This window comes from Neophocaena asiaeorientalis, unplaced genomic scaffold (assembly GCF_003031525.2).
Source record: "Neophocaena asiaeorientalis asiaeorientalis breed wild unplaced genomic scaffold, Neophocaena_asiaeorientalis_V1.1 scaffold30, whole genome shotgun sequence".
NCBI classification, from domain to species: Eukaryota; Metazoa; Chordata; class Mammalia; order Artiodactyla; family Phocoenidae; genus Neophocaena; species Neophocaena asiaeorientalis.
In genome coordinates, this window is record NW_020174923.1 from 6,939,339 (window position 1) to 6,965,488 (window position 26,150).

Genomic DNA, 26,150 nt, shown 5'->3' on the forward strand with positions numbered 1-26,150 from the left:
TAATAGGGTGATGCACAGAGTTAGGACCCTTTAGAGCCTTTCCCCCGTCTTCCGTCACTCGCCCAGGCACGCCGAGGGCAGCCTCTCTAGGGTCCTCGTGGCCAGCCAAGATGGCTGCCTCCGCGGTGACGGCTGTGCGAGGGTGGTCGGGCTTGCTGCTGGGCGTGCGGAGTGTTGTCCTGAGGCTTCCAGGGTGAGAGGGCGGCGGGCAGCTGGGAGGCCGCTTGTGTCTTCACGGAGGGACCTGCGGGGAAGGAAGGGGGAGCCACAGGCAGGCCTCGCGGGTTCCAGGAGAGAGCCTGGGGGCCGGGATATCTGAGTCTAAGCCTCTTGAACCAGCCGCGTGACTTTGAGTCAACCTGAAGGCTTAGTGACTGCTCCCAGCCCGAGGGCTTCTCACTTGGAACGGCAAGTGCGATCTTGGTAAAGAACTCAGAGGTGGGATTTTCTTTGCTGGGAGTTGAGGGGAGAGATGCATAGGCGGGTTGCCTATCCTCAGGTTCAGGAGCCTGTCCTTACCGTTGGCACTTCAAGAGCCGACTTTCTTGGCCTGTTTGGGGGAGGTCCTCCTACCTCTTGGGACAAGAGCCATCCCAGGCTGACCCAGGTGAGGTGGAGCCGCTATGGTCCTGAATACCAGGATCCCCAGATTGACAAGGGATATTACCGCAAGCCCTTGGCCGCGCTGACTGAGGAGGAAAAGTATGAGAGGGAGCTCAGGAAGACTCAGGTTATCAAAGCTGCCCCAGCGACGAGAACCAGCTCTGTGTTTGAAGACCCAGTGATCAGGTTAGAAGGAAACAAATTTTTGTTCTGCGGAGTGGGACTGTACCAGGGAGGGCCCGCAGTAGGGGTTACCTGACACAGCCCCGGCGAGCTAAACATGTCGCTGTTCTCCTTGAAGTAAATTCACCAACATGATGATGAAAGGAGGAAACAAAATACTGGCCAGATCCCTCATGACACAGGTAACCAGTACCTCTCTTTCTCATCTTTGTTTTCCCCATAGCTTTGTACTTGGCTCTTTAATTTTAACAACATAAAAAAGAATTCATTCTATACTTTCATTAAAATTAACTTCCATGTACTTATGTATGGAATGGGGGCTTTAAGGAAGTCCTGCAGGAGTCAACCACCGCCATTCCCTACCCCCATGTGACAAATCTTAGCCTGCTTTTTCTGTCCTAGTCCAGGATCTTTGTTTCAGAAGTGCTGAGGGAGTAGCTGCACAGCTACAGAAGACGAGGATGATGGGAGTAAGGGGCAAGGTCCTAGCTCAGCTGGGTTAAACGTTTAGGGAGCCTGGGGCAGCCTCTTCCCCTGTATCCCTTTGCAGACTCTGGAAGCTGTGAAAAGGAAACAGTTTGAGAAGTACCACGCTGCTTCTCCTGAGGAACAGGCAACCATTGAACGCAACCCTTACACCATCTTCCACCAAGCACTGAAAAACTGCGAGCCTGTGATTGGGCTGGTGTCCATCCTCAAGGGTGGCCATTTCTATCAGGTGAGTGGTCAGGGTGGGAAAGCAGGGCTGCTCACGTGTGAAACAAGATGGTGGGGGTGGGCAGAGTTGGGCCGAGGTTGATAGCTTTCTAAGGACTGGGGAGAGTCAGGGTCAGCTCATGAGTCCCACAGTGTAAAGATTACAGGCAGAAGATGGAAGAGAGCAAAAAAAACGTATCCAAGTGACCTCTTTTGAAGACCCACCCTACCCCCCATTCTGTTCAGCATTCTGTGTTCTAAACTATAAGCTTCTCATGGTGAGGGACTACGTTTGTATCTCGTGTTTATACACCAGTGTCTGGTGTAGTGCTTGAGTGATGCTCCATCACCGTTTGTTGAACTGAACTGGGTGTCTCTATCATGCCATTTAATATTTCATCGTCATAATCCGGTGTTCGTGTCTTTCCTTTTTCATTGTAAACTTCATAAAGGTAGAGACTTTTTCATTAACGTCTGTGTCCCTAGGGTCGGCATGGTACCTGGCACATAGTGGGGGCCTGGCAAATGATTCTTGGACAAGAGGGTCTTCTTTCTAGGCACGCGTGATCTGTGTTGGCTAAGTCATGCCCAGCTGACAGGGCTTTTCCCAGTGGTGCCTGTTATCAACTTGGCTGAGCTCCCTTTAGAGGTGAAAGAGGCCAGTACTCAAGGAATGTTTGCTCGATGAATGCCTGATGTGTGCTGCACCGAGGTCAGCCAGGGGTGAGAGAGGCTCAGAGGGGAAAAGACAGGCCCCCTCCTCAGCAGCCTTGCCAGGGCTGGCCCAGAGCAGACCTGTGGCTGCTTCTTAAGAGCTCTAGGAGGAGGGAGGCTGCAGTCCTGGCAAGTTCTCAGACTAACTTGCCCGTGTCCAATCTTGCCCAGGTCCCTGTGCCGCTAGCCGACCGGCGTCGCCGCTTCCTGGCCATGAAGTGGATGATTACTGAGTGTCGGGAGAAGAAGCACCGGCGGATGCTCATGCCGGAGAAGCTGTCCCAGGAGCTGCTGGAGGCTTTTCACAACCGGGGCCCTGTGATCAAGAGAAAGCACGACACGCACAAGATGGCCGAGGCCAACCGCGCGCTGGCCCACTACCGCTGGTGGTGACGGGCGGGCGGAGGAGCCGGGAGGAGAAGCGGCATGAGCCACCGCCGTGTTGCAAAATACCTGTGGGTTAAGCGTATACTTGCCTTTCAGAGGCAGGCGGGCCTCATAAGAAGGATGGAGCAGCATGTTGATTGCTTGTTAGTCCTTTTTCTGGGGGCTAGAACTCACTCTCCCTGCCCCATCTCCTTGCAAAGAGGGGTCATATCAACTTAGATTTTCCCCAAGAAACTTAGGGCTCATCCAGCCCTTCTCTTCCTTCAGCTTGGGGTGGACCTTTGGGTGATACGAAAGGAAGCGGTTTTAGTATCAGAAAATGTTTATTAGAAAATTCTCATCCTGAGCTGGTGTAGCATGTGATGTGGTATTGCCATTCATTAAAACCAACCGGAGGAAACGTGCTCGGTTCCAAAGTGGTCCTTGTACAAAATGTATAAAAAGCAGTTTCTGGTGTGACTCTACTTCTCCCCTTTGATATCCCAAAGCACCCCACCACCAATGGCTCTGGGTACTCATTTTACAGATGGGGAAACTGAGGCACCAAGATAGCTATTGTACCAAAGGTTACATAGTGCAGTGCTTGTCAGGAGTTGCCCTTCTTTGCCTGGCCTAGGTGGAAGGTGAGGGGAGAGAAACGCTGATGGGACCGTGGGGCAGGTGTGCTTGGTGTCTTCCCCAATCCTGGAATCGGAGCGAAGGTGCTCAGGGCAGGACCACCGCCTAAGTGGGAAACATCTCGGGTGCTTTTGAAAGTCTGGAAGGGAAAAAGTCTGGGAGAGGCAAAGACTCCACTGCCAGGTTGGGAGGTGGGTAGAAGAAAGGCCGGTGCTGCTGAGTAGGAGGCCTGATTTGGAGGCCTAGTCAGAGACCTCGCTATAGTAATACTTGTGCGCGGCCGGGGTCGTCTTCCAGCCAGCTGCCCGGAACTCGATGATCTCCAGCAGCAGCAGCTGGGCCAGGGAGCTGAGGCCGGTTGGGAGCAGGAAGCCATCCCGGATCAGGACAAAGAGCTCATCCATGCGCTGCCCATTCATCTTCTCCAGCTGCTCTCCGACCCGGTGCAGCTGCAGCACCAGGCAGTCCACCTGCAGGGGGCAGCAGGCGGTGACCCCGGGCAGGGCTCTCCATCACACAGAGCAGCTATTTACTGAGCGCTCGCGGAGTGCCAGGCCCCGGGCTTGGCCCTGTACACGTGTGTGCCCGCTTCATCCTCACCCCACCCAGTGGGCGCTGTCCACGTCTTACGTGAAAAGAAGCAAGTTCAGAGACTTGCTTAAGGTCTCTCACCTGGGCCAGGCTGGACTCAGGCCCTGTTTCCAAACTGCTTCTGAACCCCACTTTCCTCCCCCCAACCCTGGTGTGGTTTTGGGGTCATCTGTATCCACAGCTGGCTGACGCTCTCCCCAGTCCTACCATAGGTTGGCTTTCCTACTCAAAACCTCTGAGCCGGGAGGTTTGGGCTGCGCTCTGTCCTGGATAGACTCCAGGCCTAGCAGCTTGCCCTGTAACTGTGACAGGCCTTAAATGCCCCCACCAGGCTCCTCCCCAGCAAGTGATGCCCTCGAAAGTCTCCACGAACAGTGGGCAGGCATTCTGAGTTAAGCCAGAGGCAGCCCACCTCCACAGCCTTCTGTGCTAGGGCCACCCACCTCCTCCTCCTTGCTCAGACTGTCGGGCTGGGCCAGCCGGAAGAGGCAGTCGTAGACGGGGTTCACCAGGGCCATCATGGGCATGTTGTTCACCTACGGGGGGAGAGCGGGGGCCAGAGCCCGGCTTAGTGGCACAGGAGACAGGCCGTCTGTGCCGCATAGGATGTGGCTGGCAGGGCCTCACCCTCAGGTAGTCAAAGATGTTGCAGATAAAGGTGACGTAGCAGACCCAGCCCTGCAGGGAGCGGGCTCGAAGCTGCTCCCGAGCCTGGTACTCCTGCTGCAGCCGGTTGAGGAGTCCGCGGCGGAAGACACTCTGGCCTGCTTGCTTGCTCTCTGCCTGTGAGCCAGGGAAAGGGTGGTGAAGGGCGGTCACCGGGCCGTCGCAACTCCACCCAAGCTTCCAAGGCCGAGGATCCTGCTGTCCTCCTCTCTCGCCTCTGAGGCCAGCCCTTTGCATCTCTGCCCTGCTGGCCAGGCCTCTGCCCACTCCTGAAGCACCTTCCTCAAAGCGTCCCCTTCTCTACCAGCCCCACCCAACCTGAATGATGGCGTAGCACATGCGTCCTGCTTCCTTGCTGAATACACAGTCCTGCAGAGAATGGTCCACAATCACATTGGCCACTTTCTCCAAGTCCACGGCACCTGGATCTAGGGTAAAGACAGGTGGGGAGTCTAGAGCTGCTTAATTATCACGTTTGCCTCCACCTGCTTCTAAAGGATTCAAGATATTCACAGAAGAGCAGTCCCATTATACGCTTCCACTTAAAGAGACCAGGAAACAGGAAACTACACAAGGAGCAGCTGCGGCCGTGAGCCTCCTGATGGCCCAATCAGAAGAGACAGGGAGGGTTATGTGGCTGTTAGAGAATCAAAGAACGCTCGTTTTTTTAGGACACATCTTTTCCTAGCCCTAGGCTGAGGATGGAACACTGAATGCCAATGCCTTTGACAGCCATTTCACGGAAGAAAGTGTTCTTATAATACACACACGTGAACCCCTGACAAGAGCCGGCCAGGCAGGGCCTCCCCACAGGCTCAGCTTGGCACGTGATGGGCACTGCTAATCGTTAGCTGAGTCAAACTTCTGTCCTGAAAGTGCTGCAAGAAGGCACTGGTCCAGGACAATTACTGTAGCTCCCCTGCCAAGCAGAACACTCCATCCTCTGTCCCACGTCAGGCAGCTCTGCACATTCAAGAGAGCTGGCTGCAGCAACGCACAAACCAGGTCCAGCGTAAGGACTTAAGGGGCAGGAACTGTGTTCTCTGTGCCTCATTCTCCTCTCATGGGCACCTAAACTTTAAAAAAAGGCTTTACAATCTGAGGGGGTGACTCTGATTCATACTGCCAAATACTGGCCTAAATGTAGCTTGTCTTCCAGTTCCAGAATTACGTTGCTGACTCCTATTCTGAGAAAGTGAAGGGAGAGGGCTGGGCAAAGCCGGGCGAAGGCTCAGTACTCCAGGCCTGGCCCCTCGGCCCCTCCTCTGTGGCTCTGGGCCCAGGCTCAGGGGGCTCCGCATGCTCACCTTTGAGGGCTGTCTTCAGCAGCTGCTGTGTCACTGCGTCAAAAGACTGGATTTTATACTCCTCTCTCCTGGGCTCCCCCATGACCATCCAGCTGCAGCAGCTCTTTCCGAGGTTGGGACTAATGACAGCACCTGGAGAGGAGAGACAGCAGGAGAGGACTCAGGTGTGGCGCACGGGGCCAGGGCTCCCAGCTCTCCCGGCCCGCGGCAGGACTGGCCAGTGCTTGAGACAGGTGCTCCTGGGCAGTCCATGGCATTCAGTGGTTGGCTGGGTGCCCGCCAAGCTTGGCTTCTGGTGGAGACTGGGCACCAGCCAGGCACCTGCTGCTCAATTAAAGAACCCCTGTAGCTTCTGGGATTACACAAGAGTAAAGAGATGAAGGGTGAATGCGTCTACCCTCCAGTCCCAGCAGCAGGCAGGGTTTTTCTCAGCCGACACCAAGGGGTGGGGTGAGGGTGGATATGTGGATATTAAACACTTCCCCTGCCTATATATATGCCGACCTGGAAGCTGCTGGTCCAGCATGGCTCCTGGCTAGTGAGAGGGCTAGGGACTCCACGCTTCGGACAGCTCTGTCCCAGCAGGGGTCCAAGCCCCTCTCCGCAACCCTCTCCCTCCCTTTAGTCAGAGTCCTCGGCCCAGAAAGCGCACTCCTCCTGCCCTCGGGGTGGGGCCGGCCAGAGGGCTGGGTGCAGAAGCGTCTCTGCTGCCCTGACTCCCCTCGTCCTGGCCAGCTTCTCCCCGGGACAGACTAGTTAAACTGGCCTCTCGAGTGGCAGAAACTCGGCCCTGCCCGCTCAGGACTCCCTGAGAGTCCTGAGCTCCATTCTGGATCCTTCCTTAAGGAGGGGAGCGAGGTGACGTGTCCCCCAGAGGTGGTCCCCTTTGGAGTCCCCTCTCCGCACTCGGTGCCTCCCCCATGGCCAAAGGAGAGGACCTTAGGGGTCTCCAGACCTGGGCAGCTTCCCGAACGCCCTTCCCGTGGGCTGGAGAGTTGGCGGGAGCGCCGGGACCCACCTGCCGCGCCGGCGCCACGCCCGCGTGCCCGAAGGCCGCTCGAGGGGCATGCTGTGCGCGCCTCGCCGCCGCTTAGGTCATTTCCTAGCGCGGTGGCGCGGCGGGACCCGGGGCGGCGGGGCGGCGGGGCGGGGCCTGGGGCCGCCTCGCCAGCGCCACCTGCCGGAGCCCCGAGGTCGCTGCCCTCGCCGCCCGGCCAGGCCTGCCCGAAGGTTCCTGGCATGGGGCCGCGCAGAACGCCCGCGACACTGCTTCCACCGCCCCTGTCCTCTCCTCACCCGGCTCTCCCACGGGCTATCCGGGACCACACCGGCTCCTCGGTATTGGGGTGGACCTGCTCCTCAGCCCGCATTAAGCCCTGGGTCTTGAGCGCTAACACTCTCCCTCTCCCCGCCCCACGCTAGAGCTCAGGTTACAACGGGGTCAGGGGACTGGCCCGGCCGCAAGCGTGGGAGGGGCCTGCGGAGGGCGTGGTCCGCAGCCGGGCAGCGGGAGGGAGAAAGGTGGGAGGGCAGAGAAGAGGGCTGGAGGGGAAGGACTTAACAGGTGGTGGCCGTGTGCTCCCCACTCCCACCCCCTCCCCCCAAAGCGGAGAAGGCAGGGAGGTCGTAAGGGCTTTGAGGATCAAGTCCCACTAAGCCGCTCTCCTACTCCAAGTACAAACGATATTGGTAAAATAAGTTGAAAATCAATGGGCCAGCCCGAGAGAAAGGATCCCAGTTGCCAACTTGCGGCGCCCAAGGTGTTGGGAGTGACCCTGAGGTTGAGCAAGCCCCTGGCTCAGTCCGTCTTGGTCGGGACAAGACACTCCAGGGAAGTGTCTTGTCCCTGGAGGGACAAGGGGGTGAGGCGCGAGCCCAGCAGCCCAGACAGGGCCACCTCTGAGGTCAGCCCTGGGTTGCAGGAGAGCATACAGAAGAGGCTGGAAAAGAACCGTCTCGTCCCATCGCTTAGACGAGAAGGAAGTGCTGATGGCAGTTTCCTGTATCCAAAGCTCGCTCCTCCTGTTCAAAGAGCTGCCAAAGCGGCCACCAGAAAATGAGCGAGGAAGACAATCCCAGCTGCAGCAAAAGAAACCAATGAGTGGGAGAGCTGGAGAGAACGAAGTTTACTTCAGTGGAATTTCACAAAAAATACATCCAGGCAGCTGCAAGCCTTGCCTGCCAAAAAACCTGTGGGTGTGGGAGCCCTCCAGTCACAGGTGAACCTTCTTAATCAGCAACCAAGAGCAGGGAGGCTTCAGGATTATGGGGACCAGACACGTCACAAAGCCCCAGACCAGGGACGAAACAGTAATGGTGAGAAAGGGCCCAGGATCCATGGGGACCGAGAGCCATGACACCCACTCAAGACCTGCTCAAAGGCTGGAGCCGGGGCTGAGGCGAGGTCAGGCTCTAAGTCCTGCACAGGGCTCCCCCCTGCACAGCCAACCTCTCAGGCCAGGCTCCGCTGGGGTGGAAAGTGGTGGGTGTGTTCTGTAGGTTTTCCTCCTCTCATACCCCTAACCGTGCCTCGATGGGTGTCTGTCGTGGGTTCCTGTGCCCTGACAACTCCCGGAGCACCAACTGTGCATGCAGCAGGCTGCCTGCACAACCCCCTCTTTCCGGGACTACAGAGGATGCACACAGCACCACGCCAGACCCAGCAGGAGCACCCTGAGCGGGCAGCAGATGCTCACTGGCCCAGCTGTAAGCTCCCACCCACCCAGGAGGGCTAACCCAGCCCACAGGGAAAGAGGAGTGATCCCAGTAGACGGGAAAAGGGCTGCTGCCTTTACCGGCGCCCCTCCCCATCAGCACATCCCCCCACTGCCTGTGGGGCTGCTGGGGTCTGCTTTCCCTCGAGGCCCACGGGCTGCGACCAGCCTGTCCAGGGAGAGAACAGCCCGGGTGGTGCCTTTATAGACACGAAGATCTGAGCAGGGTGGAGTTTATAAAGTGACTGATTGAGCTGGGATTCTTCCCCCAGAGCTAGAAGCAAAGCTGCCTGAGGAATGCAACTGCTGGGAAAAGTAGAGTTTAGGGAAGGCAGGGATCCCTTCCCTCAGACTTGGGGAGAAGGGATGTGATTTGGAAGGGAAGACGGAGGAGTCAGATAAGGAATGTGTTTTTAGTTTTAATGTCTATTAAATAATTGGTGGGAGTAAGAACCCAGGTGTGGGGACCAGACCCCTGTAAAGGCCTGACCCCAGCCTCACACTCAAGCTACGGCCCACCCAGACGCAGGAGAGTTCTCTGGGCAGCCGGAGCGAAGGCGTGCAGGAGGGCAGCTGTTGTCCTGAGTGTGCACCACACAGAGGAGAAACGTCCAGCCCCCTCTGACTGGCGGGGCTGGGTCCCCGCAGACCAAGTCCTGCGTTCGCCCCGTGCTCTCCCGTGGAGAACCCCCTTGGCCCTTCTGGTGGAATCCAGGCTGCTGCCGACGGCTCTTCGTGCCCAGGACAGCTGGCCTGGAGGGAGGGGCCGGGCAACACCTCTCAGTGCAACACGGGATGGTAGATCAAGCGTTCTTCACGAGGGCCCCTCCAGGGAAGGACCTCAGGCCACCCTTCCTGCCCTCGAGGCTAGCTGTCTGCCTTCTTCACGTGGTGGAAGAGGTTACAGAAGAGCTCGTACCAGAAGAACACAAAGCCGGTGGAGAGGGCAGCCTTCAGCAGGCTGGGGGCCAGGCCTTTGAAGCAGCCCTGCGCACCCTCCTCTCGCAGCACCTGCCTGGCACAATCCAGGAGGCCCTTGTAGCTTCGCACCTGGGGAGAGGAAGGTTCTCCGGTTGAGGAGAGAGGAGGTGATGGCAACATGGGTGTGAGCTCTGTTCTTTTGTCAACACAGAGCCTGGCACATTCAAGCACCCAATAAATACTTGCTGGACAAAGGAATGAATGCAAAAAAGACAGAATAAGTTAACCTCATTCTCTCTTCCAACTGGGCTAATTCAGACTTAAGAGATGAAGTGCCTGGAAATCAGCACTGGACAGAGCTCCTTCCTGCCCTGGAGGCTCCACTGACAGTGGCTTTTGAGGACCCAGAGAGAGCTCTGGACCCTCTTCCCAGGGGTGCCTCTGACTGTGCGCCCATCCCTCCTGGTCCCCCTTGGGCAGTAGATCTGAACCGGCCCCTTGTTAGCTCTGAGCCTGACCAGCGGCGCCAGCCTGGCCACCTCCAGTTGACCACGAACTGATGCTAGACCCGTGTCCCCAAGGCACAGCTCTACTCAAGCCTCGCTCCCCTCCCAGAGCTCCAGTAACTCCCGACGCTGGTGATGACAATGATAGTACAAAGAATCAAGTCCAAGCCCCACGGCGTGGTGTTCAGGGCGTTTCACCATGTGGCCTCAACTTCCCTCCCTGATCTGCCTTTCCCCACTGGTCCACCCTCAGTGCCCGCACACCTCCAGCCATACCTGCTCACGCTAAAGCTCTGTGAGGAGCAGGGCCTCCCTTCTCTGTCTTGAGCTCTCACCAACTCTCCCTATCCAAATTCAAACCATCTTTTCAAGACAAGTTGGTAAAAGGAAGAAGGAGGTTATAAAACCTTGTGTGTAAACCCCATTTTTGTTAAACATATGTTTATTTATGTAAAGGAATAAAACTACAACGCGGATGGACCTAGGTGGTGTTATGCTTAGTGAAATAAGTCAGAGAAAGACAAACAGTGTATGTTATCACTTTTATGTGGAATCTTAAAAATAAAACAAATGAATGGGGCTTCCCTGGTGGTGCAGTGGTTAAGAATCCGCCTGCCAATGCAGGGGACATGGGTTCGAGCCCTGGTCCGGGAAGATCCCACATGCCGCGGAGCAACTAAGCCTGTGTGCCACAACTACTGAGCCTGCGCTCTAGAGCCCGCGAGCCACAACTACTGAGCCCATGTGCCACAACTACTGAAGCCTGTGTGCCTAGAGCCCGTGCTCCACAAGAGAAGCCACCGCAGTGAGAAGCCCGCACACCACAATGAAGAGTAGCCCCTGCTCACTGCAACTGGAGAAAACTGGCGTGCAGCAACTAAGACCCAATGCAGACAAATATAAATAAATAAATAAATAACAAAACAAACAAAAAAACCAAATGAATGAATATAACAAAACAGAAACAGACTCACAGACATAGACAACGAACTAATGGTTACCAGTGGGGATAGGGAAGGGGGCAGGGGCAAGATAAGGGTAGGGAATTAAGAGGTACAAACTACTATGCAAAAAATAAATAAGCAACAAGGATATATTGTACAGCACAGGGAAATATAGCCATTATTTTATAATAACTTTAAATGGAATAAAATCTAGAAAAATATTGAATCACTATGTTGTACACCTGAAACTAACATAATATTATAAATCCAGTATACTTCAATAAAAGAAAGAAAGGAAGGAAGGAAGGAAGGAAGAAAGAAAGACTACAGGGACTTCCCTGGTGGTCCAGTGGTTAAGACTCTGCGCTTCTACTGCAGGGGGCGCGGGTTCGATCCCTGGTCGGGGAATTAAGATCCCACATGCCGCGTGGCCAAAAATGAAATAAAACTAAAAACGTTTAAAAAAAAGAATCTTTAAAAAAAGAAAGACTACAGCTACAGGTTCTGTGTGATTATCTCTGCGTGGGTGGTGATGGAATTATTTATTTACTTACTTTAACAAATTTATTTATTTATTTTTGGTTGCATTGGGTCTTTGTTGCTGTGCTCGGGTTTTCTCTCGCTGTGGCGAGCGGGGACTACTCTTCCTTGCGGTACAGATCAAACCTGGGTCATGGCAGTGAAAGCACCGTGCCCTAACCATTGGACCACCAGGTAATTCCTCTGAATGCTTTTTAAGAGCAGGCACTATGAGTGTGCCTTTTCCTGGGTCTTTAAACAGTGTCCAGTACACACAGGGCTTTGCTTGTGGCTTCCCTTGTGCTCAGGGGTCCCCAGTGTGAAATAAAATTCATATTTTATGGCAAGACAAGAAAAATTTAAACATAAAAATTCTTCTCTGCCCTTTGGCCTCCTCTCTCTCCACACTGTGCATTATGCATTGACCAAACCCTCTCCCAGGAATACCTGCTCAACCATAGAGAGCAACATTCTCCCAGCATCAACAAGACAACTCCTTAAAAAGATAACATTCCTTCTTGATCTTGTAAGGGGTCACATGACCCACCACGATGTTGCTTAGAACTGGATTCTGTGAACTGGCAATAATACGTCATTTGGGGCTTCCTTGGTGGCAGTGGTTAAGAGTCCGCCTGCCAATGCAGGGGACACGGGTTCGAGCCCTGGTCCGGGAAGATCCCACATGCCGCAGAGCAACTAAGCCCGTGCACCACAATTACTGAGCCTACGCTCTAGAGCCCGCAAGCCACAACTACTGAGCCCACGTGCCACAACTACTGAAGCCTGTGCACCTAGAGCCCACGCTCCGCAACAAGAGAAGCCACCACGATGAGAAGCCCGCGCACTGCCACGAAAAGTAGCCCCCGCCTGCCCCAACTAGAGAAAGCCCGTGTGCAGCAACGAAGATCCAACTCAGCCAAAAATAAATAAATAAATTTATCTTAAAAAAAGTAATAATATGTCATTTGGGGCTTCCTTGGTGGCACAGTGTTAAGAATCTGCCTGCCAATGCAGGGGACATGGGTTCAAGCCCTGGTCTGGAAAGATCCCACATGCCGCAGAGCAGCTAAGTCCGTGTGCCACAACTACTGAGCCTGAGCTCTAGAGCCCACGAGCCACAACTAATGATCCCGCCTGCCACAACTACTGAAGCCTAGAGCACGTGCTCCACATGTGTGAAGCATGCCTAGAGCCCGTGCTCCACAACAACAGAAGCCACCGCAATGAGAAGCCCGCGCACCACGACAAAGGGTAGCCCCCACTCACTGCAACTAGAGGAAGACCCAACACAGCCAAAAAAACCCCTCAAAAATGTCATTTGATGCACAGCCCTTTGTCTCAAAAAACTTATATAAACTGTGTCTTAACTTCTAGCAGGTGGAATAGTTCTCAGAGCTTTCTGAGATGCTCTTCCCAGGTTATAATCCTCAAATTTGGCTGGAATAAAATTTTCCGATTCTTTCTTAGATCAACTGATTAATTTTTCATCGACACCGGGGACATGCAGGGGCTGAGAGGGCTATGGGGGCGAAAGCTGCCCAATGGACAGGAGCTGACCCAGTTCCTTCATGTGCCCAGTGAGGGGCTGGAATCAGAGCTCTCTGCAGAGGGACATCTCACCTGGCCAAAGGAGGCTCGGGCCTGCTCAAACCCTCCAACCTGTAGCCGCTTCTTGAAGAGGTCCAGGGGATACGTGAGGGTCTTGCTGATGACTCCAGCTCCACTGCCACAAAGCAGGTTTTTGAAGTTCCCTGAACCAGAGAAGTGGGATGGAGGGGAAATATGAGAGAAATGCAATCTAGGGTAAATTTCAAGGTTATACAGTCTAATCCTCGACCAGAAAACCCAAACCTACAAGCATCCTCGATCTTGGAAGAATTTAATCCAGGAGCGAGAGAACCAGACACCACCTCAGGAAGAATGACAACAGACAGGGCTTCCCTGGTGGCGCAGTGGTTAAGAATCTGCCTGCCAATTCAGGGGACATGGGTTCGGGCCCTGGTCCGGGAGGATCCCACGTGCCGCAGAGCAACTAAGCCCATGAGCCACAACTACTGAGCCTGCGCTCTAGAGCCCACGAGCTACAACTACTGAGCCCACGTGCCACAACTACTGAAGCCCACGTGCCTAGAGCCCGTGCTCCTCAACAAAGAGGAGCCACTGCAATGAGAAGCCTGCGCACCGCAAGGAAGGGTAGCCCCCGCTCGCCTCAACTAGAGAAAGCCCGCACGCAACAACGAAGACACAACACAGCCATAAATAAATAAATAAATATTTTTAAAAAAGAACCAACGCAGCCAAAAAGTTAAAAAAAAAGAATCTGCCTGCCAATGCAGGGGACACAGTTTCAAGCCCGTGTCTGGGAAGATCCCACATGCCACGGAGCACCTAAGCCCATGCACCACAACTACTGAGCCTGTGCTCTAGAGCCCGCGAACCACAATTACTGAAGCCTGTGCACCTAGAGCCCGTGCTCTGCAACGAGAAGCCGCGGCAGTGAGACGCCCGCGCACCGCAACAAAGAGTAGCCCCCGCTCGCCGCAACTAGATAAAGCCCGCACGCAGGAACGAAGACCCAACACAGCCAAAAATAAATAAATAAAAAATTTTTTAAAAAGGAACGACAATGGACTGCTGATTGGACAGGCTGGTGGCAGAAGGGGTGTGCGCCTTTAACAGTAATCACCCCAGCTGGAGGCAGTAATGGCCTGCAGGCTCGGCCATGCGACTCAGTTCAAGGCTTGGGAGGGAACAGGATGCCCATCCCCCTCCCCAGAGTCCCCAAAGGAAAACCAAACCAAACACATAAGCAAAACCAGGCTGTTTGCAAGTTGGACCTTTGACAAAAATGAAAACCATGACCGGTAGTTGGAAATTACAGTGGCAAGAGCCGAAAGAAATAAAGTCATCTGTGAGTGAATGGATTTGTTTTGTTGGCTGTATTACAGAGCTGTGGGTTCAGAGATCTGTGGTGTCTTAGCTTCTGCAGGAAAACTTTATTTCCTGCCTGATTCAGAAAGAGATGCTACGGCTTGGGAGTGGGGCGGAGTGGGACCCAGATTCCCTTTCCCATGAGGCCAGTCTCACCGTTTTTCTTTCCTTCGGCTGGCATGGCCCACTCATATGCGTGCTTCAAGGAGCTGTAGAAGGAGAACTGGAACCCAGCGTAGGGGAAGATGGCGATCAAGGTGGGGTTCAAGCCTTTGTAGAAGACCAAGGGGCCTTCGGTCCTGTACATGGTCACCACGGCGTTTCGCAGGGTTTTATAGACCTGGACACCACACATGCAATGATGAGTGAAATCGTTTCAGCCCGAGAACCCAGCCCACCAGCTGTATTTCCCCTTGTCCAGAAACCAGCTACTAGGAGCATTACTTCTCCTGCCAGAAGGACAAAGAAAATGCTGGACAAAAATTCCAAGGGTGGGACTGTCTGGCAGCTCCCCTTCTAGCTATTTACACGACTGAGATATGCCAAGGAGTGCACAAAAGTATGCGGAACAGCAAAAGGTGTGAAGCCCACCCTTGGGTGATCGGTTATATAAATTACGGCACACCTGTTCAAAAGAACATAGTGTAGCAATTACAACAGGAAGATGCAGTCTAGACGATCGATAGGGAAGACTCCCCCAAATATACAGTTAAGTGAACCCAGCAGGACATGAAGAGCAGGCGTAGTGTCTGTGGAGGAAACAAACTGGATGCAGAGACTATGCCCCACAAGGACACACAAGAAAGGAGGAACAGTAACCTTATTACCGCCACAGCAGGAAACAGGGGGACAGGGGAGGGATGGGGGAAGAAGGAGATTCACTATGACCATTTTATGCTATCTGGATTTTTTTGCCATATGCATATACTTAACCTTTCTGAAACCATCAACAGGTGATCTTTATGCACGAAGAGCCACTGATTTTTCAGTACACTTCTATTTGGCATATATTCTTTGCAGTGGACCAGAGGGGCTGAATCTGCCTGGCTGTGGGTGCGGGAAGCACTGCACTGACAAGAGGGTGACCGAGGGGAAGTCTGTACTGAGCAGGGACAGTACACACTTGGCTCCCAGGTGCTCCCTCTTCACACTTGCCTCCCAGATGCTGGCAGCCACATCGAAGGCTTTCGCCCTGGGGACTTGCATGAAAGGGCCGGGCCTCAGAGGAAGGCCATCGGGCATCAAGCTGCCCATGTGCCAGAGTGCCACTCTGCTTTCTATGTGCCCTCTTAACACCAAGCTGGCAGCCAAGAGTCACCAGACATTTGAGGAAAGCCTCCCCCAAAACAGAGGCCAAAATGATTGATGAGGGGCAGGAGAAGTCATTTGGAAGGAAGAGACCGTATAGATATAGCAGAAGAAAACTACAGCAAAAAGAAACCACCCACGAAATTTTAACTAATATCCTGAGACCACAGAGAAGCCATCACCTTCATGATAAAAGCAGAGGGTCAGGGCTTCCCTGGTGGCGCAGCGGTTGAGAGTCCACCTGCCGATGCAGGGGACACGGGTTCATGCCCTGGTCCGGGAAGATCCCACATGCCGCAGAGCGGCTGGGCCTGTGAGCCATGGCCGCTGAGCCTGCGTGTCCGGAGCCTGTGCTCCGCAATGGGAGAGGCCGCAACAGTGAGAGGCCCGCGAACCGCAAAAAAAAAGGAGCCAACTACTCACAGGCACCCCACGGACACATCTCCAATGCATCTACCAAGTGAAGGGAGCCTACTCAAACAACTACACAGGGCATAATTCCATTTATGTAACATTCTGGAAAAGGCAGAACTTCAGACAGAAAACAGACCAGTGGTTACTGAAGGCTGGAGGTGGGGAGGGACAAACTACAAAGGACAGGAGGAAATCAGGGGGTGATGGAACTTCTGTTTTGTATCTTGATTGTGCTAGTGGTTACGTGACTGTATGCATTTGTCAAAAGTCACAGAACTGTATGCTAAAGAGTGGATTTTACTGTGCAAGTTATGCTTTAATAAACCTGACTGAAACAAACAAACCAAAGACAGTTCTTAGGAACCAACATATGTTAGCAGACATTATTTAAACTCAAGAGGGCCCAAATGATAAAAGTAAGGAAACCTCCCAGAATGGTAAATAAAAGATAAGTCAATCAGAGGATCAATCCAGGATGTCTAGTGTCCAACTGACATGAATTCCAGAAAGAAAAAGAAAAAAAGAGGGCAGGCAATTGTGAATAAATAATTCATGACATTTTCCAGGCATGAAGAACATGTGTCCAGACTAAAGGGCCCAGGAAGTGCCCATCACAATGAATGAAAGAGACCCACCCTGGGGCACTCCACTGGTAAATTTCTAGAATGCCAGGGATCAAGAAAAGATCCTGAGGGACTTCCCTGGTGGTCCAGTGGTTAAGACTCCACGCTTCCACTGCAGGGGGTGTGGGTTCGAGCCCTGGTTGGAGAACCAAGATCCCACGTGCCGCATGGTGGGGCCACAGAAAAGTTAAAAAAAAAAGATCCTGAAAGTTCCCAAGAGGGCGAAGTGGATGCCTTCATCTAAAGGGTTAGTCATCAGGATGGTTCCGGACGCCTCTTCAGCAATACGGAGAGCTACCTAGAATTCTACACCCAGATCATCAGTTAAGTGCAAGGGGAAAATAAAGGCATTTTCTATCAGGCTTCTGTAAGGAAGCTATACCTCAGGATGTGCTCCACAAAATGAGGGACTAATCAAGAAAGAGAAGACATGGGCTCCTACGTGAGAATTCCTAAGAGAATAGCTGGCCATCATCCTGGAGCAAACAGTCTAGATCGAAGCCATAGGGTGAAGGGTTCAAGGGTGCGGGGCTCCATGAGGGGCTCCATAAAAACATGGGACTGATGACCACAGGCTCACCCTATTGGGAGATTGTTTGAAAGTGAATTTGTGATAAGCATGTAGAAAGCAAAACAAATAAAATACAAAGCAATTGCCAACTTCAGGAAAGACAAAAGAAAACATAATCATAATATGTTTTGAGGCTCAGCAGTAACATTTACATAATAATAATAGCATAAACACTGAGTACTGATTTAGCCAAAAATCTATTAATCAGTTGTACTGCACTCAGGTGAGGAAGCACAAGCACACCCAAGGGTGACGGTGAAAGAGTTAAATCCTCGTCTTCCATAGTAGCAGTCAGTAGTTAATGTCTATCATTTAAAACTGAGAAGGAAAGGAAGAAAGAGAAGGAGCATGTTACTTTGAACTAGGAGGTAAATTACGGAAGCAGCACACAAATATTAAAAGTGCTTGCCTCTGGGGAATAGAATCGGGGGGCGGCTGGTGTTTTTTCATTATAGTTCATGAAGAACTATCTGTCTTTTTAACCTTTATACACTTTATAGGTTATTTATTTATTTATGGCTGTGTTGGGTCTTCGTTGCTGTGTGCCGCCTTTCTCTAGTTGCGGCGAGCGGAGGCTACTCTTCACTGCGATGCGCGGGCTTTTCATTGCGGGCTCCTCTTGTTGCGGAGCATGGGCTGTAGGCGAGCGGGCTTCAGTAGTTGTGGTGTACGGGCTCAGTAGTTGTGGCTCGCGGGCTCTAGAGAGCAGGCTCAGTAGTTGCGGCACACGGGCTCAGTTGCTCCATGGCATGTGGGATCTTCCCGGACCAGCGCTTGAACGCATGTCCCCTGCATTGGCAGGTGGATTCTTAACCACTGCGCCACCAGGGAAGCCCAGTTTATTGATTTTTTTAAGAAATGTGAGGATTTACACTATGGATGCTACTAGTCTAAAGAAGGTGGAGAGTTTTGCAATTTTTAAATAAATCTTTTCCCCTCACTTTCACACACAATTTTCCAGCCATTCCAGAATCTAGAATCCAACATCTCAACTGGCTAAGCCTAAGAAGAAATATGCTAATCTTTTCTTAATGATGTTTTCCCTTTTTTCTTCTCATAGACTTGTACTAAAGGTTGGAAAGTAACAGAAGAGGATTATAGCACACGCAGAACAGGGAACCTGAAGGACTGTCACCAGCCATTCTCTTCATCCCAGCAGCCACCATGTTGCTGAGGTCTGTCCCCTCTATAAACATCCTTCCCCTCCATTTCTCTACTCCGTTCCTAGGACCCCTCATCTCATTTCTCCACCAGGGCAGTCACCCCAAACCTCTATTTTCCACTGCAGTGTCACACAGAGTGACCCAGCTCTCGTGCCCCAGTCGTTTTCTTCTAGACTGTTCCTGGGGCACTTTGCATTTCTGAACCAAAAAATTTATCAGAATGTCTCCTAAACAAAAGAGGTCCCCCAACCCAGGATCTCCACCCCAGGCAACACAAAAAACTGGCACAGCTGAAACCACAGTTATTCTTAGCTGGTCCCAGATCAAATTCTTAAGCAAAATATCATTCCCCATCAACAGTATCCTATGCTATTCTTATGTATGTCCAAGAAACAGAGATTATGGTGGGCGGAGGGGGGATGGGGCATCTATTTGAGGGTTTAATCCCTTGCTTTCACTCAGTCAGTTCTTCCTTGAGTCTGACTCAATGATCCCATTTCCTCCAATCCATTCTTTCTGGAAACCAAAACCTCCCTCCCAATAATACAGCAATAGAATCTCAAGTCTCACTTTCCCAGATGCCTTCCCTGTCCCGATTTGGTATTTGCTCTGTTTCCCCTGCAGGTTCTGTGTCCCTCGTGAGGTTGTGAGCACCTTGTCTGTTGCCAAGAACCATTACGGGTTTCAGGAACAGGCTGAAGGATGGCCTGAAAACCCCAGGTCCCCCCGGCTTTGTTCCCTCTAAGGAAAACAGCCCCCACCCTGGGACGCCCTTCGTCCCTTGGGCGCCCCTTCTCTGGCCTGGCCACTCACCCTGGGCTCACCCTGCGCTGCAAAGCGGGTGCGTAGCACGTCCACAGGATGTACGGTGAGGGTGGCCACACAGGCAGACAGGCCGCCACACACAAAATGCACGGAGAAGTCTCGGGCATCGCGCACGCTGGCCCTGTGCACCAGCTCGGTGAGAACTTCAAACGACAAAAACTGCAAGAGTGTGTGACAGTGTCATGGAAAACACCCCCCGAATGCACCCGTGACCCAGGCGGGGCCTATCCTAGGGACCAGGAGATACTACTCTTCTTGAGTAGGGTCAGAATACAATGAACACGTAACTGTGCAAAGCTCAGATGCCCTTTCATACTCTGAGCAGAGCCAAATACCCAAGGGTTAAGAAAATACATGAGAAAATTTTTATATCAGAAAATTCTACTTGGGGGACCTCCCTGGTGATCCAGTGGCTAAGACTCCGCACTCCCAGTGCAGGGAGCCCAGGTTCAACCCCTAGTCAGGGAACTAGATCCCACATGCTGCAACTAAAAAAAAAAGATCCTGCATGCTGCAACTAAGACCCCGACACACCAAATAAATAAATAAATATTTAAAAAAAAAAAAAAAGAAAGAAAGAAAGAAAAAGAAAATTCTACTCGGGAATTCCCTGGCAGTCCAGTGGTTAGGACTTGGTGTTCTCACTGTGGCCCCGGGTTCAATCCCTGGTGGGGGAACTACAATCCCGCAAGCTGCATGGCGAGGCCAAAAAAAAAAAAAAAGAATAAAAAAGAAAATTCTACTCATCACTTAGTTTTCTGAGAACTGGAAAAAGATGGCCATTATCTGACTCTAGGCTGGGGACCCCTTTAATGCAGCTGGCAGTGGCCCTGTTTGAGAAACATTCTGCCCTGGAGCTGAAACTCTGTTGGGAGAATTCCACATATTCCACATTCCGTGGTATCAGCCCTCCTTGGGCTCAGATCCTTCTCCAGCCAACTCAAGATGGCTTGGGGTCCTGAGAGCACATGTTGCTGCATTTACCCACCAGGATGCAGCATCTGTGCGCTGGGCGCAGAGATGGCAAGGCAGGTGCGTGTGACCTGAGCAATCATGTTATACGTAGAGCAGGCAGGGACTGCTCTGCCACTTTCTAGCTAGTGACGTTGGTTGGACTAATGACTTAAGCTCTCTCTGCCTCAGTCTTCTCATCTGTAAAATAAGGATGACAACAGAACCTACCACAGGACTGTTGTAAGGTGTCAGATGTGAAGTGCCTCACCTGGGGCCTGGCCCCCTATGAGCACTGTACGGGGTTGGCTATTTCCGTCACCACTACTGTACAGCTACAGACTAGATGCCGTGGGGTAAACTGGCGCTCAGCTGAACAAACTCATGAGCAACGGTCAAGAAGCCTGGATCCTAATCCTAGCCTCACCACCTACAAGCTGTGTGGCCTCAGGCAGCTCACTCAACCTCTCTGCGACCCACCGACACCTGCTCCACCTTCCTCACAGTGTTGTTAGGAAGTTCAAAGGATGCACAGACGTGAATAATGCTATTTTGAAAAATGAAAAGCATTTGTATTGCCATTTGCTAAGCCCCTCTGGGCTGGGTGTCAAGACAGTATCCTAGGTGCAGCACCTCATATTCAGCGGGTGCTAGGTCTCCAGGGTTGGGGGACGTGGGGAAGGGGATGCCTGTAGTACAGCTCAGTCTGACTATGTCTTCAATTTGTCAGGTAGTTTCCCAGCCCACATGAATGAGCAGTGTGTGACCGCCTCCTGCTGCCCTACCCCGGGGAAGCCCAGGTACACGCCTCACCACCCTGGGCTCCCCCATTGGGCAGTGTGACCCCAGGGGCCTGGCCGCTTCCCCTGCCACCTACTTGGACAGCTCCATAGCCTATGGAGAGAAGCTGGGCTGGGATGTGTCCTTTCCAGAATGCTGTTGGGCCCTCCTCTTGCAAAATCTGTCTCCCAGCCTGCAGGATCCCGTGGTATTTCGCGTTGGGGTCACTGCGAGAAAGGCGCTCGATCTGAAGCTAGGAATCAAGATGAGAAACGGTCAGGATGACGGCGGGGGGGCGAGGAGGAATTTCAGAGACGGTAACAAAGGCAACAAAGTGCTTCTCCTTGACAAAACTGCAAGCTCTAGGACCTGCTTTGGCAAAAAAGAGTGAACTTGTCCTCTGGCCCGTTACACAGAAAAAGGGTACCTGGAAACGGATCTTGATGACATCCAAGGGGCTGATCAGCACCCGAGTGACAAGTCCAGACACAGACCCAGCCACGGCCACCTCGAGATTGGAGACATTCCTGCCGTCTGCTCTGGGGTCATAGCCCACCATCCCTGCCTGTGGCCCATACAATGTCCATCAGCTTCAGGCTAAATGCAAGAGACAGGAGTAAATACCAGAGCAAGGTCTTAGGGCCCCGGCTCACACATCACTCCTCAGAGCAGTCCTCCCGGACCAGCCCCATAAAGCAGCGCCCACATCCCTTTTCTCTCCTTATCCTGCTTTATTCCTCTTTAGAGCATTTATATACCAGACATTGATTCCATACTTTTGTTTCTTGTCTCTCTCCCCCATTAGAATTCGAGCCCATGAAAACACGGCGTTGGTCTCATTCATCCATCCCTGTAACTCCAGTGCCCGGAAGAGAGCCCACCACAGTAAATGCTCATTAATATTTGCTGATGGAGTGAATGAACAGGCTTGGTAGGAAACAGTTCACTTCCAGAGATCAGCTGGCTTTCCAAGACACCTGGTTTTACGGCCAGCTCCTGACTGAGGCGAAATCCCAGGCTGCGTTAGCGTGAGGGCAGAGCCTCAAGCTGAGCGCAGAGGGGGAACCTCAGACACACGGACTCCAGGAACGGGGCCTGGGATTCTCTAACAAGCCGCCATGATCCAAAGGGCCCTGAGCCCTTCAGCATCACCCTTCGCCATTCTTTGCACACACCGCAGGCCCGCCCACAGCAGTGGAGCTGAGTTACGCTGCAAAATGATACAGGCCCAACTCTTCAACCTCACCCTGGACCACGGTTCAGTCTCTTCAGCCAGGGTGGGCTCAGTGCTTCTGAGCAGTTCCTAGGAAATGCTGCTTACGTTCCTATCTACCGGCCCATCCCTGGACCTACTGTTCCCATGTCTGAAATGCAGCCTCACTCTTCCCTAGACTGGTTCCTCTCACCTTCCAGGGCTCAGCTAAAGAGCTGAGCTAAAGAGCATCCCCTCCAGAAGATGTACTCATGTCCTTCCTAGCATTCACAGCACTTGTTAAGGTGCTGTCCTCCCCGCCCACAGGAGGCAGTCTCCATACAGGTAGGGGACTCAGCCTTGTAACAGTGGTATCTCCAGAGACCAGCACGGTGCCTGGCATGCCCCAAAGGCTCTAAAAACAATGACTGAATAAATGATTAAAAACCAAGTAACTGGGACTTCCCTGGCGGTGCAGTGGTTAAGTCTCCACGCTTCCACTGCAGGGGGCACGTTCGATCCCTGGTTGGGGAACTAAGATCCCGCATGACATGCAGTATGGCCAAAAAAACCCCAAAAATCTAATTCCATTTTTATCTAGAGCCGACCTCAACACTAATGACATTTTATTTTTTTATTTTTATTTATTTTTATTTTTTTTGCGGTACGGGGGCCTCGCACTGCTGTGGCCTCTCCTGTTGTGGAGCACAGGCTCCGGACGCACAGGCTCAGCGGCCATGGCTCACGGGCCCAGCCACTCCGCGTCATGTGGGACCCTCCCGGACCGGGGCACGAAACCGCGTCCCCTGCATCGGCAGGCGGACTCTCAGCCACTGCGCCACCAGGGAAGCCCACTAATGACATTTTAGAATGAAGAATCCTTTGTAATTGGGGGCTGTCCTGAGCACTGTAGGATGTTTAGCAGTACCCCTGGTCTCTACCCACCAGATGCCAGTATCCCCACGCTCCCCTTGTGACAATCAAAAATGTCTCCAGACATTGACAAATGCCTCCTGGGGTTCAAAACTGCCCCTGATTGAGAACCACTGTTCTAGAGAAATACTAGAATGTGTGTGTAAAATGTCATGCATTGCATCACTATTTATAAAACTGGATATAATGCAAATGATTATAAATAGAGGGATAGACACTAAGTCACCTCCATGCAATAGGACACCATGCAGCCATTAAAAGAATGAGCGGACTTCCCTGGTGGCGCAGTGGTTAAGAATCCACCTGCCAATGCAGGAGACACAGGTTTGACCCCTGGGTGGGGAAGATCTCACATGATGCGGAGCCCATGCGCCACAACTACTGAGCCTGAGCTCTAGAGTCCTCAAGCCACAACTACTGAAGCCTGTGTGCCTAGAGCCCACGTGCCATAACTACTGAGCCCACATGCTGCGACTACTGAAGCCTGCGCACCTAGAGCCCGTGCTCCACAACAAGAGAAGCCACCGCAATGAGAAGCCTGCGCACCGCAACGAAGAGTAGCCCCCACTCGCCACAACAGAGAAAGCCCGCGTGCAGCAACGAAGACCCAACACAGTCAAAAATAAAAAAAGATAAAAAAAAAAAAAAGAATGAGCCAGAGCTAAACACACACTGGAAAAGACGTCCACAATTGACTAAAACATGAAAAAAGCAGGTTTCAGAACTGTATGTCTAGTGTAACCCAACTTCTGCAAAAGAAAAACAGCAAGACCTACATATACCCTCAACAGTCATATAAAGCATAGCAGGGGAGTCTATAAGGACACACACATCAACAGGTTACCTTTGGGGGTAGGGCTGGCAAGGGAAGAGGGAAGGCAGATCTCCTCCCCGCTACCTTATTTATTTTTTTTCCACGCCTCGTGGCATGTGGGATCTTAGCTCCCCAACCAGGGATAGAACCCGGGCCCCCTGCAGTGGAAGCACCGCGTCCTAACCACCAGACCACCAGGAAATTCCCTCCCTTTTTCTTTACACAATTCTACGTTGCTTGAATTCATTATGGCCCCCCCAAACCCCAATTAAAAGTAAACATAAAATGATTTTAGAAGAGACCTCAGAATTAACCTAGTTCTTGAATACCTTTAGTAACAGGGAAATCAGGGCCCACACAGTGACACCTTCACCCCATTGTTTCTTTTTCTCCTCTCACCTTCCCTGGAACTCTGTCCACACCAATCCCTCAGCCCCAAGCCCTCACTTTTCTGAAACTACCAAAATAGCACTCCAATCCATCCTTAAAATTAACATTTCCATGGGGCTCGATCAGCAAAGTATTGTAAAATAACATTTATTGAACGTCTAATGGGGGAATTCCCTGGCGGTCCAGTGGTTAGACTCGGCACTTTCACTGCTGGGGCCTAGGTTCGATCACTGGTCAGGGAACTAAGATCCCGCAAACCACACAGCACAGCCATAAAAAAGAGAGAGAAAAAAGTCTAATGGTATGAAATCTCCCGACTCCCGCCAGGAATTTGCCCATTCTCCCCAGACTTCTCCCCAGTAACTTCTCCCCAGACCCTCAAAGGAGGAGATCTCGACTTTCCCATCAACTACTCTGTAACATTAACTCAAGCTGTAACTCCCCAGGCACCTGTGAGGAGCAGTTTAAACGTGAGGCAGGTGACTGAGAGGCAAAGCCTCTCCGGAGGTTGCCCAGAGACTGCTCAGGTCACACTGAGCAGTGTCAGATCCCTACTGTCAGGGAGGGAAGGAGGCGTTTCTACAAATAAGCAGCTCTGCATAGCTGGACATAACCTTAAACCTCAGATCAAGAAGCCCGAGTCAAAATTCTGTCTCTCTCGGGCTTCCCAGGTGGCGCAGTGGTTGAGAGTCCGCCTGCCAATGCAGGGGACGCGTGTTCGTGCCCCGGTCCGGGAGGATCCCACATGCCACCAAGCACCTAGGCCCGTGAGCCATGGCCGCTGAGCCTGCGTGTCCGGATCCTGTGGCCCGCAACGGGAGAGGCCACAACAGTGAGAGGTCCGCGTACCGCAAAAAAAAAAAAAATCCTGTCTGTCTCTCTCATGTACCTTGGCAGCTTTTTCTTCTGGAAAGTGGGAATGATGGTGGCCCTGCCTAGCCGGATTCCTGGGAGGATCACACGAGATACTACTATATGTGGTAAGCTCTGTCAAAAAAGTAAAAGTCCTTATACACGTGAAAGGTCTTGTTAAATATAATTCAGTAGTGGCCTTACTTTTTCTGCTTGTTCAAAATTTCCTTCTTGTACCAAAAAACCATCTAAAGAGACAAAATAAACATGAAATATGATTATATGCATGATATAATAAAGTACCCAGAAGACAGGGGCCGCTGGTGTGAGTGGCAGGGCGGCTGGGGTGTGTGTATATGACTCTGCCGTGCCACCCCTGTTTTTACTGCGTAAGTCCCTGGGGTTCAGGCATGCCGGTGCCCCGCGGTGAGCGTGTGTGCCCGTGAGCCCACGTGCTCAGCTGAGGGTCTCTGCAGATGTCTCCGCGTGTGGACACAAGTGTCCACGTGTGCTCCAGGGCGTGTTTTTTCTCCCCGAGTCCGAGAAAACGCCCACAAGGTGGGCACCCGCATGTACAGGTGCCCCGGCTGTGTCCAGGGTTTTGCTTCCTGCGTCCCTGAAGATGCTTCTCAGATCAGACGCGACACGTGTGGGTACAGTCCCCGCCCCCGCGTAAGTACCTGCGCGTGTAGGCGCCCCCGGGCAGTGGGAGTGCAGCTCCCCGAGCTGAGTGCCAGGAGGGCGGAGGAAGAGGTCACTCACCCGGCTCCAAAGGCGCGGCCCGGTTCCCCGAACTCTTCTCTCCCTCCCTCCTCACGCAGTCTAACGGCAAAACTTCACTGCGCTTGGCAGTAACTGACGGGCTTGTGGGCCAATCACCGCGCAGCTTCCGACAGACGCTGGACCAACGGTTGTACAGTAGTCACCCGACCAACGCCTATTGCAAGGGGTTGCTGGGTAATGTAGTCCTCCGCTACCGAGGCCTTCCCCTTTACGAGGCGCAGGGCCTCCTGGAAGATGTAGTCCCTCGGCGC

The 26,150-nt window shown here is 52.6% G+C and overlaps 2 protein-coding genes across 12 annotated transcripts; one reads left to right on the forward strand and one right to left on the reverse strand.

Annotated features, from left to right (window-relative positions):
- The first annotated feature begins 61 nt into the window (after positions 1-61).
- On the forward strand, positions 62-2,986 carry MRPS7 (mitochondrial ribosomal protein S7). Its single transcript, XM_024761066.1, has 5 exons — positions 62-193; positions 598-789; positions 905-968; positions 1,337-1,504; positions 2,368-2,986. The coding sequence occupies exons 1-5, from the start codon at positions 111-113 to the stop codon at positions 2,587-2,589; spliced, it is 729 nt and encodes a 242-aa protein (XP_024616834.1). The 5' UTR covers positions 62-110; the 3' UTR covers positions 2,590-2,986.
- Positions 2,888-26,008, reverse strand: MIF4GD (MIF4G domain containing). Of its 11 annotated transcripts, none has more exons than XM_024761056.1 (11): positions 25,879-25,926; positions 25,321-25,364; positions 21,363-21,532; positions 21,033-21,188; positions 19,193-19,363; positions 14,457-14,640; positions 5,766-5,897; positions 4,777-4,886; positions 4,420-4,575; positions 4,236-4,328; positions 2,888-3,671 (listed from the first exon to the last, which is right to left on the reverse strand). In XM_024761056.1, the coding sequence occupies exons 3-11, from the start codon at positions 21,492-21,494 to the stop codon at positions 3,444-3,446; spliced, it is 1,362 nt and encodes a 453-aa protein (XP_024616824.1). In that variant the 5' UTR covers positions 21,495-21,532; positions 25,321-25,364; positions 25,879-25,926; the 3' UTR covers positions 2,888-3,443. The 11 variants fall into 11 exon arrangements, with proteins under 11 accessions (XP_024616824.1, XP_024616831.1, XP_024616825.1 ...); XM_024761057.1 differs by having other exon boundaries at positions 3,444-3,671; positions 19,204-19,347; XM_024761054.1 differs by having other exon boundaries at positions 3,444-3,671; positions 25,797-25,887.
- Between the last annotated feature and the right edge of the window lie 142 nt (positions 26,009-26,150).